Below are 17649 nucleotides of genomic sequence, written 5' to 3'. Positions count from 1 at the left end.
AAACCTGGGCAACTTGGGATCTGCAATAAATGCCAGCCTTGCCCACATCCCGAGAATGAATTAATATTAAAGTGAACATAGCGTAACAGTCAGAGCAAATTCCATTTAATTCAATCAATCATCTCTCAAAAAAATGGGAAATGTTTTTGGTATTATCTTTCTTACAGACTGATTCAAACTTCAAAAGCTGACCTCTTGCATTTCTAGCTCCCAGCTGTGGGCCCAAGATCATCTCTCGCAGTACTTTGTTCAGATCTCAGCTGTCCATCTGGCCCTTTATTTTTTTTGTTCATTTTTTGTCCCTGACATCTTCCCCGTGCAGGGATTCACCAGCAGCCTGCTAACTTTTATTAATTCATGGGATATTCATTCACGTGGATAACACGTTTCAGGAGGTGGTCACCCCGCAGCGTAAGAGTATGCAGGCAGAGAGGGAATGGGTGACCGTCAGACAGGCAAGGAGGACCAGGCATAAGAAATAGGAGCAGGAGTAGGTCATTTGGCCCTTCGAGCCTGCTCCACCATTCAATAAGATCATGGCTGATCTTCTATCTCATCTCCACTTTCCTGCACTATCCCCATATACTTTGTTTCCCTTAATATCCAAAAATCTTTCAATCTCTGTGTCTTGAATATACTCAACGACTGAGCCTCCACAACTCTCTGGGGTAGAGAATTCCAAAGATTCACCACCCTCTGAGTGAAGAAATATCTCAGTCCTAAATGGCCGACCCCTTATTCTGAGACTGTTCCCCCTGTTTCTAGACTCCCCAGCCAGGGGAAACATCCTCCCTGCATCTACCCTGTCAAGTTCTGTAAGAATTTTGCATGTTTCAATGAGATCACCTCTCATTCTTCTAAACTCTAGAGAATATAGGCCTAGTCTGCTCAATCTCTCCTCATAGGACAATCCCCCCATCCCAGGAACCAGTCTGGTGAACTTTCGTTGCACTCCCTCTATGGCAAGTATATCCTTTCTTAGTTAAGGAGACCAAAACTGTACACAATACCCCAGGTGTGGTCTCACCAGGGCCCTATATAATTGCAGTAAGACATCTTTACTCTTATACTCAAATCCTCTTGTAATAAAGGCCAACATACCATTTGTTTTCCTAATTGCTTGCTGTACCTGCATGTTAACTTTCAGTGATTCTTGTACAAGGACACCCAGGTCCCTCAACACCAACATTTCCCAATTTCTCACCATTTAAAAAAAATACTGTGCTTTTCTATTTTTCCTACCAAAGTGGATAACTTCACATTTCTCCACATTCCATACCATTTGCCATGTTCTTGCCCACTCACTTAGCCTGTCTATATCCCCTTGAAGCCTCCTTGTATCCTCCTCACAACTTACATTCCCACCCAGCTTTGTATCATCAGCAAACTTGGATATCTTACATTTGGTTCCCTCATCCAAATCATTGATGTAGATTGTGAATAGCTGAGCCCAAGCACTGATCCTTGCGGTACCCCACTAGTTACAGCCCGTCAACCTGAAATTGACCTGTTTATTCCTGCTCTCTGTTTTCTGTCCATTAACCAATCCTCAATCCATGCTAGTATAATGCCACCAATCCCATGAGCCCTCATTTTGTTTAATAACCTCTTGTGTGGCACCTTATCGAATGCCTTCTGAAAATACAAATACACCACATCCACTGGTTCCCCCTTATCTATTCTGCTAGTTATAACTTCAAAAAAACTCAACATTCGTCAAACACGATTTCCCTTTCATAAATCTGTGTTGACTCTGCCCAATCCTCTTATTATTTTCTAAGTGCCCTGTTACCATGTCCCTAATAGATTCTAGCATTTTCCCTACTACTGATGTCAGGCTAATTGGTCTGTAGTTCCCTGTTTTCTCTCTCCCTCCTTTCTTAAATAGTGGGGTTACATTTGCCACCTTCTAATCAGCAGGAACTGTTCTAGAATCTATGGAATTTTGGAAAATGACAACCAATGCATCCACTATCTCTATAGTCACCTCTTTCAAAACCCTAGGATGCAGGTTATCAGGTCCAGGGGATTTATCGGCTTTCAGTCCCATTAATTTCTCCAGTACTATTTTTTTACTAATAATTTCTTTTAGTTCCTCATTCTTGCTAGAGCCTTGGTTCCCCACTATTTCTGGGAAGTTTTTTTGTGTCGTCTTCTGTGAAGACAGACACAAAGTATTTGTTTCATTTCTCTGCCATTTCCTTATTCCCCATTATAATTTCTCCTGTCTCAGCCTGTAAGAGACCCACATTTACTTTTGTTAATCTTTTCCTATTTACAGACCTATAGAAGCTTTTGCAGTCTTTTTATGTCTCTCGCTAGTTTACTCTGATATTCTATTTTCCCTTTCTTTATCAATTTCTTGGTCCTCTTTTGCTGAATTCTAAAATCCTCCCAATCCTCAGGCTTACTACTCTTTTTGGCAACATTATAAGCCTCTTCCTTTGCAGGTAGTGCAGGAGTCCTCTGAGTGCCCCACGCTCGCCAACCAGTATCTGGTGAGGACGATGGTTCCTCTGGGGAGTACAGCCAGAGCCAAGTCCATGGCACCACGGGTAGCTCAGCTGTACGGGGGGGGGGGTGTGGGGAGGAAGATCGGGAAAGCGATAGTGTTAGGTGATTCGATAGTTAGGGGAACAGACAGGTGTTTCTGCAGCCGCAGACGTGATTCCAGGATGGTATGTTGCCTCCCTGGTGCCAGGGTCAAGGATGTCACTGAGCAGCTGCAGAACATTCTGAGGGGGGAGGGTGAACAGCCAGAGGTCATGGTCCATATTGGTATCAACAACATAGGTAGAAAGAGGGATGAGGTCCTGCAGGCAGATTTTAGGGAGCTGGGAAAGAGATTAAAAAGCTTCAAAGGTAGTAATCTCCGGATAACTCGCGGTTCCACGAGCTAGCGAGTATAGAAATAGGCGGATAGAGCAGATGAATGTATGGCTGGAGAAATGGTGCAGGAGGGATTGCTAGTGCTGTTGGGGAGGGTTTAAACTAATTTGGCAGGGGGATGGGCACCAGGATGTAGCATTAGAAAGAAACAAGGTGCACAAAGGATTGGGAGAGACAGATAGCACTAGAGTAAGAAATAGTGCGGTATTAGGTGGGGTCAAATTAAGAGAGAATACAAGAAGGTCTAAGATAGGTTTACGGTGCATGTGTGTAAATGCACGAAGTGTGGTAAATAAGGTTGGTGAGCTGCAGGCGCAGATAGCCACATGGGAATATATTGTCATGGCGATAACGGAGGCCTGGCTCAAAAAAGGGCAGGATTGGGTACTAAGTATTCCTGGATATAGGGGTTTAGGAAAGGAAAGCAAGAATGTGGGGTGGCAGTATTGATTACGGAGAATATTATAGTACTGGAGAGAGGGTGTCCTGGAGGGGTCAAGGACAGAATCTATTTGGTTAGAGTTAAGAAACAATAGAGATGCCATTACACGACTAGGTGTATTCTATCGGCTGCCAACTAGTGGGAAGAATATAGAGGAACAAATTTGCAGGGAAATTACAGAGGTGCAAGAATTATAGAGTAGTGATAATGGGGGACTTCAACTATCCTAATATAGACTGGGAAAGCAATAGTGTAAAGGGCAGAGAGGAGGAAGAATTTCTGAAGTGTGTTCAGGAGAACTTTCTTGATCAGTATGTTTCCGGCCCAATGAGGAAGGAGGCATTGCTGGATCTGGTTCTGAGGAATGAGGTGGGTCAAGTGGAGCAAGTGTCAGTAGGGGAACATTTAGGGAACAGTGATTACAGTATCAGAAGGTTTAGACTAGCTGTGGAAAAGGACAGGGAGCAATCTAAAGTCAAAATACTTAATTGGAGGTAAGCCAATTTCAGTGGGTTGAGAATGGATCTGCAGATAAATTGGAATCAAAGATTGACAGGCAAAACTGTAATTGAACAATGGGCTGACTTTAAAGAGATGATTCAGGTACAGTTGAGGTACATTCCCACGAGGGAGAAAGGTAGGGCAACCAAAGCCAGAGCTCCTTGGATGATGAAAGAGATAGAGAGTAAGATGAAGCAGAAAAAGGGGGCGTATGACAGATGTCAGGTTGAGAATACAAGTGAGAACCAGGCTGAATATAGAAAATTCAGAGGGAAAGTGAAAAAGGAAATAAGAGGGGCAATAATTCGGGACAAAATTAACAGTCACTTGGACAAGTGTAGATTAATTAAGGAAAGCCAGCACGGATTTGTTAAAGGCAAATCATGTTTAACTAACTTGATTGAGTTTTTTGACGAAGTAACAGAGGGGGTTGATGAGGGCAATGTGGTTGCTGTGGTGTACATGGATTTCCAAAACGCATTTGATAAAGTGCCACATAATAGGCTTGCCTGCAAAGTTGAAGTCCATGGAGTAAAAGGGACAGTGGCAGCATGGTTAGGAAATTGGCTAAGTGACCGGAAACAGAGAGCAGTGGTGAATGGTTGTTTTTCGGGCTGGAGAAAGGTATACAGTGGTGTTCCCCAAGGGTCGGTTCTTGGACCTCTGCTTTTCTTGATACATGTTAATGACTTAGACTTGGGTGTACAGGGCACAATTTCAAAATTTGCAGATGACATAAAACTTGGAAGTATAGTGAACAGTGAGGAAGATAGTGATAGACTTCAAGAGGACATAGACAGGCTGGTGGAATGGGCAGACATGTGGCAGATGAAATTTAACATAGAAAAGTGCGAAGTGATGTATTTTAATAGGAAGAACGAGGAGAGGCAAAATAAACTAAAGGGTACAATTCTAAAGGGGGTTCATGAACAGAGAGTCCTGGGGGTATATGTGCATAAATCGTTGAAGGTGGCAGGGCAGGTTGAGAAAGCAGTTAAAAAATCATGTGGGCTCCTGGGCTTCATAAATAGAGCCATAGAGTACAAAAGCAAGGAAGTTATGATGAACCTTTATAAAACAGTGGTTCGGCCTCAACTGGAGTGTTGTGTCCAGTCCTGGACACCACACTTTAGGAAGGATGTGAAGGCCTTAGAGAGGTTGCAGAAAAGATTTACAAGAATGGTTTCAGGGATGAGGGACTTCAATTACTGGATAGACTGGAGAAGCTGGGGTTGTTCTCCTTGGAGCAGAGATGGTTGAGAGGAGATTTGATAGAGGTGTTCAAAATCATGGGTCTAGACAGAGTAGGGAGCGAGAAACTGTTCCCATTGGCGGAAAGGTCGAGAACCAGAGGACACAGATTTAAGGTGATTGGCAGAAGAACCAAAGGTGACGTGAGGAAAAAAGTTTTACGCAGCGAGTGGTTATGATCTGGAATTCACTGCCTGAAAGAACATAAGAAATAGGAGCAGGAGTAGGCCAATTGGCCCCTCGAGCCTGCTCCGCCATTCAATAAGATCATGGCTGATCTGATCCTAACCGCCAATCCACTATGACAGGACTATCTCCTGAATCTAACAGAATTAGACACACGAAACAGGAGCAGGATCAGGCTACACGGCCCCTGGGCCCGCTCCGCTACCCACAGGGCCATGACCGATCCGAACCTAGACTCGTGTCCAAATTCCTGCCCGCTCCCCGTAACCCTTAATTCCCTTTTCTTCTAGGAAACTGTCTATTTCTGTTTTTAAATTTATGTAATGATGTAGCTTCGACAGCTTTTTGGGGCAGCATATTCCATGGACCTACCACCCTCTGAGTGAAGTAGTTCCTCCTCATCTCAGTTTTGAAAGAGCAGCCCCTTATTCTAAGACTATGCCCCCTAGTTCTAGTTTCACCCATCATCGGGAACATCCTCCCCGCATCCACCCGATCCAACCCCTTCACAATCTTATATGTTTCAATAAGATCGCCTCTCATTCTTCTGAACTCCAATGAGTAGAGTCCCAATCTACTCAACCTCTCCTCATATGTCCATCCCCTCATCCCCGGGATTAACCGAGTGAACCTTCTTTGTACTGACTCGAGAGCAAGTATGTCTTTTCTTAAGTATGGACACCAAAACTGTATGCAGTATTCCAGGTGCGGTCTCACCAATACCTTGTACAACTGAAGCAATACCTCCCTATTTTTATATTCTATCCCCCTAGCAATGAAAGCCAACATTCCATTGGCCTTCTTAATCACTTGCTGCACCTGCACACTAACCTTTTGAGTTTCGTGCACCAGGACCCCCAGATCCCTTTGTACATCAGTACTTTCCAGTTTCTTGCCATTAAGATAACTTGCTCTACGATTTTTCCTGCCAAAATGCATAACCTCACACTTTCCAGTATTGTGTTCCATCTGCCAAATCTCTGCCCACTTACTTAGCCTGTCTATGTCCCCTTGCAGGTTTTTTATGTCCTCCTCACTCACTACTTTCCCTCCCATCTTAGTATCATCTGCAAACTTTGATATGTTACACTCGGTCCCCTCCAAATCGTTAATATAGATTGTAAAGAGTTGGGGACCCAGCACTGACCCCTGCAGAACGCCACTGGTTACTGATTGCCAGTCTGAGAATGAACCATTTATCCCAACTCTCTGCCTTCTGTTAGATAGCCAATCCTCTATCCATGCCAGAATATTACCCCCAATCCCGTGATTTTTTTATCTTAAGCAATAATCTTTTGTGTGGCACCTTGTCAAATGCCTTTTGGAAGTCTAAATACACTACGTCCACTGGTTCACCTTTATCCACCCTGTATGTTACTTCCTCAAAGAACTCCAGCAAATTTGTCAAACATGACTTCCCCTTCATAAAACCATGCTGACTTTGTCTTATTAAATTATGATTATCCAAATGTCCTGTTACTGTCTCCTTAATAATGGACTCCAAAATTTTACCTACCACAGATGTTAGGCTAACCGGTCTATAGTTTCCAGCCTTCTGTCTACTGCCCTTTTTAAATAAGGGTGTTACATTAGCAGTTTTCCAGTCTGCCGGGACCTTTGCTGAGTCCAGGGAGTTTTGGAAGATTATTACCAATGCATCCACAATCCCTACCGCCACTTCCCTCAAGACCCTTGGATGTAAGCCATCAGGTCGAGGCGATTTATCCGCCTTGAGTCCCATTATTTTACCGAGTACCACTTCCTTAGTGATTTTGATCGTGTTTATCTCCTCCCCCCACCCCCCCCCCCCCTCCCCCATAGCCCCCTGCTTGTCCAGTGTTGGGATATTCTTGGTGTCCTCTACTGTAAAGACTGATACAAAATATTCATTCAGTGTTTTTGCCATCTCCATATTTCCCACCATTAATTTCCCGGTCTCATCCTCTAAGGGACCAACATTTACTTAAGCCACCCTTTTTCTTTTTATATAACTATAAAAACTCTTACTATCTGTTTTTATATTTTTTGCTAATTTACTTTCATAATCTATCTTCCCTTTCCTAATCAATCTTTTTGTTATTTTTTGCTGTCTTTTAAAGTTTTCCCAATCCTCTATCCTCCCACTAGATTTGGCTACCTTATATGACCTTGTTTTTAGTCGAATACTATCCTTAATTTCTTTACTTAGCCACGGATGGCTGTCTTTTCTTTTACACCCTTTTTTTTCTCAGTGGATAATATATATTTTTTTGGAAGTTGTAAAATAACTCCTTAAATGTACACCACTGATCATGTATCGTCTTACCCTTTAATCTATTTTCCCAATCCACTCTACTCAATTCTGCTCTCATACCTTCATAGTCTCCTTTATTCAAGCTTAGCACGCTTGTTTGAGATACAACCTCCTCACCCTCTAATTGAATATGGAATTCAACCATGTTATGGTCACTCATTCCAAGGGGATCCTTTACTAGGACATTTTTAATTAATCCTGTCTCGTTACACAGGACCAGATCTAAGGTTGCTTGCCCCCTGGTCGGTTCAGTTACATACTGCTCAAGAAACCCATCCCTAATACACTCAATGAACTCATCCTCAAGGTAGCCCTGCCCAATTTGATTTGTCCAATTAATATGATAATTAAAATCCCCCATAATTATAGATGTTCCCTTATTACAAGCCTCAACTATTTCCTGATTGATACTCCGTCTAACCGAGTTGCGACTGTTCGGAGGCCTATAGACTACGCCCACTAGTGTTTTTTTCCCCTTATTATTCCTTATCTCCACCCAAACTGTTTCATTATCCTGATCTTTTGACCCAATATCATTTCTCTGTATTACAGTGATTCCTTCCTTTATTAACATAGCTACCCCACCTCCCCTTCCTTCCTGCCTGTCCTTCCTGATTGTTAAATAACCTGGTATGTTTAATTCCCAGGCATTGTCACCCTGCAGCCATGTTTCTGTAATGGCCACAAGATCATACCCATATGTAGCTATTTGTGCCATTAACTCGTCTATTTTGTTACGAATGCTACGTGCATTCAGATAGAGAACTTTCAAATGTGTTTTGTGACACTTAGTTCCTGCTTTTACCCTTTTTATTACTTTACCTTTTACTCCATACCTTCTGCCCCTTCCTGACACGCTCTGGTTTTTAATTTCCCCACTGCTACCTAAGTCTATGACCTTCTCTGTTGTCATTTTTATTATTTGTTCTCTAGGAACCTCCCCCCCACTAGTTAGTTTAAAGCCCTCTCTACAGCCCTAGTTATATGATCCGCCAGGACTCTAGTCCCAGCACTGGCCAAGTGAAGCCCGTCCCAACGGAACAGCTCCCTCCTGCCCCAGTACTGGTGCCAGTGTCCCAGGAAGCAAAACCCATTTCTCCCACACCAGTCTTTGAGCCATGCATTTAACTCTCTAATTTTATTTGTCCTAGCCAAATTCGCTCATGGCTCAGGTAATAATCCAGAGATTATTACCCTTGAGGTTCTGTTTTTTAATTTGACCCCTAGCTGCTCATACTCCTTTAACAGAACCGGCTTCCTAAGCCTATCTATGTCGTTTGTACCAACATGGACCATGACGACTGGATCCACCCCCTCCCACTGCAAGTTTCTTTGCAGCCCAGAGGAGATGTCCTTAACCCTGGCACCGGGTAGGCAACACAGCCTACGGGACTCTCGCTCTTGGCTGCAGAGAACTCTATCTATCCCCCTAATAATACTATCCCCTACCACTACAACATTTCTATTTACTCCCCCCTCTTGAATGGCCCCCCGCTCCACGGTGCTGTGGCCAGGTTGCTCATCCTCCCTGCAGCCCCTGCTCCCGTCCCCACAGGGAGTAAGAACCTCGAACCTGTTGGACAAGAGCAAGGGCTGCGGCTCCTCCAACACTACCTCCTGGATCCCTGTACCTGCCTCGCTCGTAGTCACACTGTCCTGTCCCTGACCATGGGCTACATCTGAATTAATTAACTTCATAGGTGTGACCACCTCCTGATACACAGAGTCCAGGTACTTCTCCCCCTCCCTGATGTGTCGCAGTGTCTGAAGCTCAGACTCCAGCTCATCAACACGGAGCTGGAGATCCTGTAGCAGCAGACACTTGTCACAGATGTAATCACCGTTAGCCTCAATGGGGTCTACCGGCTCCCACATCTCGCAACAGTAACACATCACCTCCATTCTATGTAATTAATTAAATTTTTTATTGTTAGTTCTGGACACCCTCTGCCCGATTATAGATGCTAGTATCCCCTTTAATTAATTGGATTTAAATTAAATCAATCCCTCTAATTACACCAGTTAAATGGTTTACCAACTGTCTCCACTACAGCACAGAGACCCTAGAAAAAAAATGCAGAATTTAAGCTTGTAATGAAAAGAAGAAAGAAATACTCACCAACCAATCCAACCAATCACTTACCTGCTTCCTGGTGACGTCACTCTTGGATTATTTTTTACCTCTCTCCTCTGCTGTTGAATTGGTACGCCTCGCCTCACCTCACTGCTCACACCCAGGTCCGATGCTGTGGTCGGGCCTCGGGTCGCTGCCGGTTTTAAGCTCCGCCTCACCTCACCTCACTGAAAGGGTGGTGGAGGCAGATTCAATTGTGGCTTTCAAAAGGGAGTTGGATAAGTACCTGAAGGAAATTTTTTTGCAGGGGTTTGGGGAAAGGGCGGGGGAGTGGGGCTAGCTGAAGTGCTGTTGCAGAGAGCCGGCATGAGCTTGACGGGCCGAATGGCCTCCTTTTGTGCTGTAATTCTGTGTGGGCGTCTCTGGCAAGGCCAACATTTATTGCCCATCCTGAATTGTCCTTGAGAAGGTGGTGGTGAGCCGCCTTTTTGAACCGGTGCAGTCCTTGACGTGACGGTAATCCCACAGTCTGTTAGGGAGGGTGTTCCAGGAGTTTGACCCAGCTACAATGGAGGATTGGCGATATATTTCCAAGTCAGGATGGTGTGTGACTTGGAAGGAAACTTGGAGGGTGTTCCCATGCGCCTGCTGCCCTTGACCTTCTAGTTGGTAGAGATCACAGGTTAGGGAGGTGCAGCCGAAGAAGCCTTGGCGAGTTGATGCAGTGCATCTTGTAGATGGTACACACTGCAGCCACGGTTCGCCGGTGGTGGAGGGAGTGAATGTTTAAGGTGGTACAGGGGGTGCCAATCAAGCGGGCTGTTTTGTCCTGGATGGTGTCGAGCTTTGAGTGTTGTTGGAGCTGCACTCATCCCAGCAAGTAGAGAGTATTCCATCACATTCCTGATTTCTGACTTGTAGATGGTGGAAAGGCTTTGGGGAGTCAGGAGGTGAGTCACTTGCTGCAGAATACCTAGCCTTTGACCTGCACTTGTAGCCACAGTATTTATGTGGCTGGTCCAGTTAAGTTTCTGGTCAATGGTGACCCCCAGGATGTTGATGGTGGTGAATTCGGCGATGGTAATCCCGTTCAATGTCAAGGGAAGGTGGCGAGACTCTCTTTTGTTGGAGATGGTCATTACCCGGCACTTGTGTGGCGCGAATGTTACTTGCCACTTATCAGCCCACCCTGAATGTTGTCCAGGCCTTGCTGCATGCGGGTTCGGACTGCTTCATTATCTTATGAGTTAGGAATGGAACTGAACACTGTGCATTCATCAGCGAACATAGCCTTATGATGGAGGGAAGATCATTGATGAAGCAGCTGAAGATGGTTGAGCCTAGTACACTGCCCTGAAGAACTCCTGCAGCGATGTCCTGGGACTGAGATGATTGGCCGCCAACAATTACAACCATCTTCTTTTGTGCTAGGTATGACTGCAGCAATTGGAGAGTTTTCCCCCTGATTCCCATTGACTTAAATTTTTACTAGGGCTTCTTGATGCCGCACTTGGTCAACTGCTTCCTTGATGTCGAGGGCAGTTACTTACCTCACCTCTAGATTTCAGCTCTTTTGCCCATGTTTAAACCAAGGCTGTAATGAGGTCTGGAGTCGAGTGGTCCTGGTGGAACCCAAACTGAGTATTGGTGAGCAGGTTATTGGTGAGTAAGTGCCGCTTGGAAGGTGTTATCGACAGCGCTTTTATCACTTTGCTGATGATTGAGGCTGATGGTGTGCTAATTGGCTGGATTGGATTTGTCGTGCTTCTTGTGGACAGGACATACCTGGGCAATTTACCACTTATTCAGGTAGCTGCCAGTGTTGTAGCTGTACTGGAACAGCTTATTTAGAGGCGTGACGGGTTCTGGAGCACAAGTCTTCAGCATGACAGCCGGGATGCTTTTGGGCCCATGGCCTTTGGTGTATCCCAGTACGCTCTGCCGTTTCTTGATATCGCGTGGAGTGAATCGAATTGGCTAAAGACTGGCTTCTGTGATGGTGGGAATCTCAGGAGTAGATTGAAGTGGATCGTCCACTCGGCACTTCTGGCTGTAGATGGTTGCAAACGCTTCAGCCTTGTTGTTTTGCACTTGTGCTGGGCTCTGCTATCATTGGGGATGTTCATGGAGCCTCCTCCTCCCAGTTAGTTGTTTAATTGTCCACCACCATTCAAAACTGGATGTGCAGAGCTTTGATCTGATCCGCTGATTGTGGGATTGCTTAGCTCAATCTATAGCATGCTGCTTCCTCAGTTTAGCATGCATATAGTTTTATGTTGTAGTTTCACCAGGTTGGCACCTCATTTTTAGGTACACCTGGTGCTGCTCCTGGCATGCTCTTCTACACTCCTCATTGAACCAGGTTGGTCCCCTTGCTTGATGGTAATGGCAGAGTGAGGAATATGAGGTGACAGATTGTGGTGGAATGCAATTCCTCTGCTGATGGCCCACAGCATACATGGATGCCCAGTTTTGAGCTGCTAGATCTGCTCTTAATCTATCCCATTTAGCGCAGTGGTAGTGCCACACAGCACAATGGAGGGTGTCCTCAGTGTGAAGACGGGACTTTGTCTCCACAAGGACTGTGGGTGGTCACTCCTACCAACACTGTCATGGACAGATGTATCTGCGACAGGTAGATTGGTGAGGACGAGGTCAGGTAGGTTTTTTCCTTGTGTTGGTTCTCGCGCCATCTGCCGCAGACCCAATGTGGCAGCTATGTGGTCAGTAGTGGTGCTGCCGACATTGAAGTCCCCCACCCAGAGTACATTCTGTGCCATTGCTTCCCTCAGTGCTTCTTCCAAGTGGTGTTCAACATGGAGTACTGATTCATCAGCTGAGGGAGGGCAGTAGGTGATAATCAGCAGGAGGTTTCCTTGGCTATGAGACGTCATGGGGTCCGGAGTCAATGTTGAGGACTCCCAGGACCACTCCTTCCCGATTGTGCTGCCAGCTCTGGTGGGTCTGTCCTGCCAGTGGGATGGAGGAACTGGGATGTTGGCTGAAAAGTATGATTCTGTGAGTATGACTATGTCAGGCTGTTGCTTGACTAATCTGTGGGACAGCAATTTCGGATGTTTGTGTAAGGTGTTTAATTTCCTCGTCCTTACAAGAGTTCTTTGACTCTGGGTTTTACAGGAACAAAATGGTAGACGACACAAAGGTTTAGGTTCAACCCAAAACTGTTAGTTTATTAAAACCAACAAAACACAGACAAAAACCTGTTGAGATTTGGCTGAAACTTACAATCACCCATACGGCCGGTCATAACCGTTGTGGATTGTAGGCCTGGATCGGAGATGATCTGTCCCTGTCCTCCTTTATCTGACTGCAGCTGCCTACACAGCGCAAACCCCTTGTCGAGTCAGCTGATACTTACAATCACCCGTCCGGCTGGTCGTGGCCGACATCGATTGCAGGGAGCTGGAGATGACCGTTTTCCCTTTCTTCTTAAGCCTGACAGTTGCTGTAGTCAGAGCTAGCTTCCGAGAGAGAGAGAGCTTGTGGTGTGGTTCCTTCTTATAGTCCATTTAGTCACCTGGCCCCATGCTGGGCCTCCCCCAACCAGTTTCGGTTGTCGGTTTGCTGAACTGTCCGACATTCACACCTCGTCAACCTGTAATTCAATCACCGGAGGTGTAGAGAGTTGTGAGATCGAAGATAACTCATCTTTCCCGCTTTCAATGTGATTTCTATTACTGTTGATGGGCGGTTGGCTGATTGTCTGCTCGAGACTCGTGTATCTTCCATTCATGTCAGGAAGTCTATCGTGACCCTCATTGTTTCAGTTAAACTCAGAACGTTGTCCAGATGTTAATTTTTCCCATCGAAACCAATCATGATTCAAGGCCTCATAGTTCAATGTCAATGTCCTTTTCAGAGTTAATCATGAGTCAATGCTTTCATTGTCCAGTTTCAGTGTGTTCTCCAATAATGGCAGACTTTGATGACTGGCACCTTTTCTGTGCCTCGAAGTTTAACCATTTCATGCCCTTACCACTGGGCCAAACAGGCTTTCAGCATTTTGTTTTGAAATCTACATTTGTGAGGAGGATGTTGCAGGGTTGACTGGGCTGGTTCTGAATCCAGTGCCTAGGTCGATGCCGGGTGGTCCATCTGGTTTTATTGTTATTGTTTTTCCTAGTGGTTTGATACAACTGAGTGGTTTGCTAGGCCATTTCAGAGGGCACTTAAGAGTCAACCACATTGCTGTGGGTCTGGAGTCACATATAGGTCATCATAAGGACTGCAGATTTCCTTCCCTAAAGGACATTAGTGAACCAGATGGGTTTTAGGAAAATCCGGTAGTTTCATGGTGGCTATTACTGACACTCGCTTGTTATTCCAGATTTATTTAACTGAATTTATATTCCACAGCTGCCATTGAAGTTGTGTCTCTGGATCATGAGTCCAGGACTCTGGACAAGTAGTCCAGTAACATAACCATTATGCTACTGCTCCCTCTTTAAAATGGGCTCTGAGCTGTGACATTCCCTGTATGAACATATTAAAAAGATGGATAGAAAAAGACCAGCCTGCAAAGTCTGTCTTATTCAACTGTGTTGCAATTAAGCAACATGACCGCCCAAAACGGCCCACCCACCAGTAGTCATGTGATCTCCTGGAAAAGAGACACAAAATAGATGGAAAAAAAAAACCTTGGTCAATTCAGGAAAAAAGTTCTGGGAAATTATTCTCTGGCTCCCAAAGGGGAACAAAAACCAGTTCTGGCCAATAACAGTGACCACGTGGTACATCACCCAACATCCCACCTACCTTTTGTACACTGCAGTATCAGCATCCCCTCGGAACACGTCCAGCTGCCTTTTGAACATTTGTAGTGAATCTGCACCCATTTTACGAGTCGTCAATCTATTCCAAGGGTCAGTGACCTGTGGGGAACCCTAATCCTAACATCTAACCTCGCTCTATGCTTACATAACTTGTATGCATGTCCCCTCGTTGTTACATATCTAATTCAAATAATCTGTCTGCATGTACACAGTTTAGTGTCTCAAGTCTGTTTGTCTAGAGTAAAAAGACCCAGCTCCTGAACCTATTGTGACAACTAAGTGCTTTTAGACTAGGTATTAATCTAGTAGCCCACCTCTGAACCTTTTCTAGGGCCTCTGTAACTCCCACCATGTCAGCGGATCAGAACTGCACACAATATTCTCGATGGGGCCTAACCACTGCCTGAAAGGGTGGTGGAAGTAGATTCTGTAACAACTTTCAAAAGGGAATTGGATAAATACTTGAAGGGGAAAACATTTATAGGGATATGGGGAAAGAACAGGGGGGAGTGGGCCTAATTGGAGAGCTCTTTCAAAGAGCCAGCACAGGCACGATGGGCTGCATGGCCTCCTTCTGTGCTGTATCATTGTATTCTAACCAAGATACTAAGGTGCTCTTTGTTTTATATTGGATTGTTCTAGCCATACATCCTAATACCCTGTTTGCTTTCCTTATGGCCATTCAGCACTGGTCGCGGACCTTTAGAGACTCGTGCACTGTAACACACCGGTGTCTTTCCCTCTCAACAGACTTTATTTCAGAGCCCAGCATGCTATACACATCCTTGGTGTTCGCCCTACCCACGTGCATTACACTACATTTATCTATGTTAAATGTCAACTGCCAGATGTGGGCCCATTCCTTCATCGCTTGTGGATTACATTGTCATTTTTTTTCTCCAAGGGTTCTGACACCAACACAGATCTTTGTCATCCACAAACCTGTGGACAGTACCCCTGACGCCTTCATCCAAATCATTGATCTAAATTGTGAAGATTAATAGCCCTAACACCACTTGTGACTGGTCTCCACATGGCGCCCCCACCATTAATGTTGACCCTCTGTATGTTCCCAAAAATATGATGTAACTGACCAATCCCAGAGTACCTAAAGCATGTGGCTAATTCCAGAATAGCTGTGGTACCAGACATACTCCAAAATATCTAGGTCCTAGACTACAAGAGTCACACGTCCGTATAGGAATATCTGGGATAATACACAATCCATATCATATCTTAAAAAAAGAACAAATTCTAGAATATTGGATATAACATTGTTTGTTGAATATTTGGGATACAAAGCTTATTCCAGATTATCTGGTCCTAGAGTAGTCCCAATTTATACCCTGAATATCTGTAATTCCAGATTATACTCTGAATATCTGTAGCCCCAGATTGTACCCTGAATATCTGTAGCAGCAGATTGTATGCTGAATATATGGGGGTACCAGAATATCTGTAGTACCAGTATATGCATACTAGCACATTGTCCACACAATATCTTAGCTACAGGGGTTACTGAAAGATATTCTGAGTTACCCGTCTATTCCCAGATATCTGATGTGCTGGGATAATCCCCGTCTGAGAGACACAGGGTTATCCCCAGAATATCCAAAGATCTCGGAGCCCTAGGTAGGATATTTGAAGGAAATAGGACTACGGTCAGAATAACTAATTTACTGGGCGAAACCCAGAACTCCCAAGGGACTGGACCACAGTTACCCTCCAATACTCGGGGCTTCCTGTCTGCATATTAGATCTGTACAGCAGAGTCTCGTGTCAGGTGTTTGTGTTCTGTGCAGTCTATACGACCTGATTCTATTATGTAGGAATGAATGGCCTTGTGTTTTCTAGCCCGTTGTTTGTAACGTGGAAGATGGGTCGGGATAAACGCCTGCGAGGCTGCATTGGGACCTTCTCTGCCATGAACCTCCATTCAGGACTCAGGGAATACACACTTACCAGGTAAGAATATTCAAACCCTCTATATGTAATGATGAGGACTCAAAGATGGTGTTACCAGTGTGAAAATATGCTCCCTGGTCTCAGTTTTGTATTAGTATAACTCTTGTTATAAACTCCAGCATAGACTAGTTGGGCCGAATGGCCTTTTTCTGTGCTGTATATTCTATGACCGCGATGGGTAATTTTTTTCATCCATATAGTGATGTTGGGACCACTGTAAATGGAAACTCTGGAAGTCCCCATATCTGCTGTACACCACATAGTGCAAGGCAGACTTCATAATGTGTAACCGTTGGCAAGACAGCAGACTGAGAGCATGAGGTGACCTGTGCAGCTGTTGGTGCTGGGGGTAATTGGAGCAGCTTTGACTGGAGTTGGGGACCAGAACCTGTGCAGTTCTTGACTGGGTGACCTGTGCAGCTCCTGACTTTGGGGAGGGCACTGTAACCTGTATAGCTCCTGACTGAATGGAGTATACTGTGGCGGTCTCGACTGGGGTTAGGAGAAGCCTCTCGATTTGGTGGGGTGATGGATGTGGTATAAGTGGAGAAATAACCTTTGTGGTTTCTGATTTTGGTAGGATAGCATGTGAGGCTCTTTCTATTGTTCTGAATAAGAACTGTAATTGAAAGAAACATTTGAATTCTTAACATTCAGTGGACTTTTAATTTAACCAACAACCTCCGCCCCACGTATCACCATTACCCAGATTCTTAGCTTCTCCTTCATGCGTAGTGGGTAGTGTTCCATCAATACTCTGAAATGTGCAGCCTTATCTCGTTGATATCTTTCTCTCCTCACAGTGCCCTTAAGGACAGCCGCTTCCCCCCGCTGACTCGTGAGGAACTTCCCAAACTCTTCTGCTCTGTTTCGCTGCTCACTAATTTCGAGGATGCCAGTGATTACCTGGACTGGGAGGTAATGGAATTCCAGTTCAAACTCATTGTCACCACAGGAGGCTGGGGCGGGGGCAATCCTTTTAAAATTAAATAGAAAGTGTTTCTCATGGTACATTTTTCTCCTGTGTTGTCCCTTCATCTCTTGAAGGCGCTGAGTTGTTCTAGAATAAGGTCTCGGGGTGTGGGCAGCTTTCTGATATCTGAAACATCTATGCCTGGACAGTGAGTGTCGGCAGATGGTGGTGGGGGAGTTACTACAGCAGAGCTGGACCCTGTCCTTAACCTGACATCCACCCATGCACACTCCAGCAGGGGCCAATGTATACTGATTCTTTTTGGTGCATGGAAACCCATCA

At 45.0% G+C, this 17649-nt stretch overlaps 1 protein-coding gene across 3 annotated transcripts in view; it reads left to right on the top strand.

Moving 5' to 3' along the window:
* LOC147116085 (AMMECR1-like protein) overlaps positions 1-17649 on the top strand; it is an 85128-nt gene that overhangs the window by 54300 nt on the left and 13179 nt on the right. For all 3 annotated transcript variants that reach the window (XM_085990795.1, XM_085990797.1, XM_085990798.1), the window contains 2 exons: positions 16284-16394; positions 17198-17312. In XM_085990795.1, coding sequence (XP_085846921.1) covers positions 16284-16394; positions 17198-17312 — 226 coding nt within the window. The remainder of the gene's footprint in view (positions 1-16283; positions 16395-17197; positions 17313-17649) is intronic.

The sequence above is a fragment of the Somniosus microcephalus genome, chromosome 6, assembly GCF_052327205.1.
Source record: "Somniosus microcephalus isolate GS21.2 chromosome 6, FLI_Smic_1.0, whole genome shotgun sequence".
Classification (NCBI taxonomy): domain Eukaryota; kingdom Metazoa; phylum Chordata; class Chondrichthyes; order Squaliformes; family Somniosidae; genus Somniosus; species Somniosus microcephalus.
The sequence above is the reverse complement of the archived record's forward strand: the minus strand, read 5'-3'. Positions and strand labels throughout refer to the sequence as shown.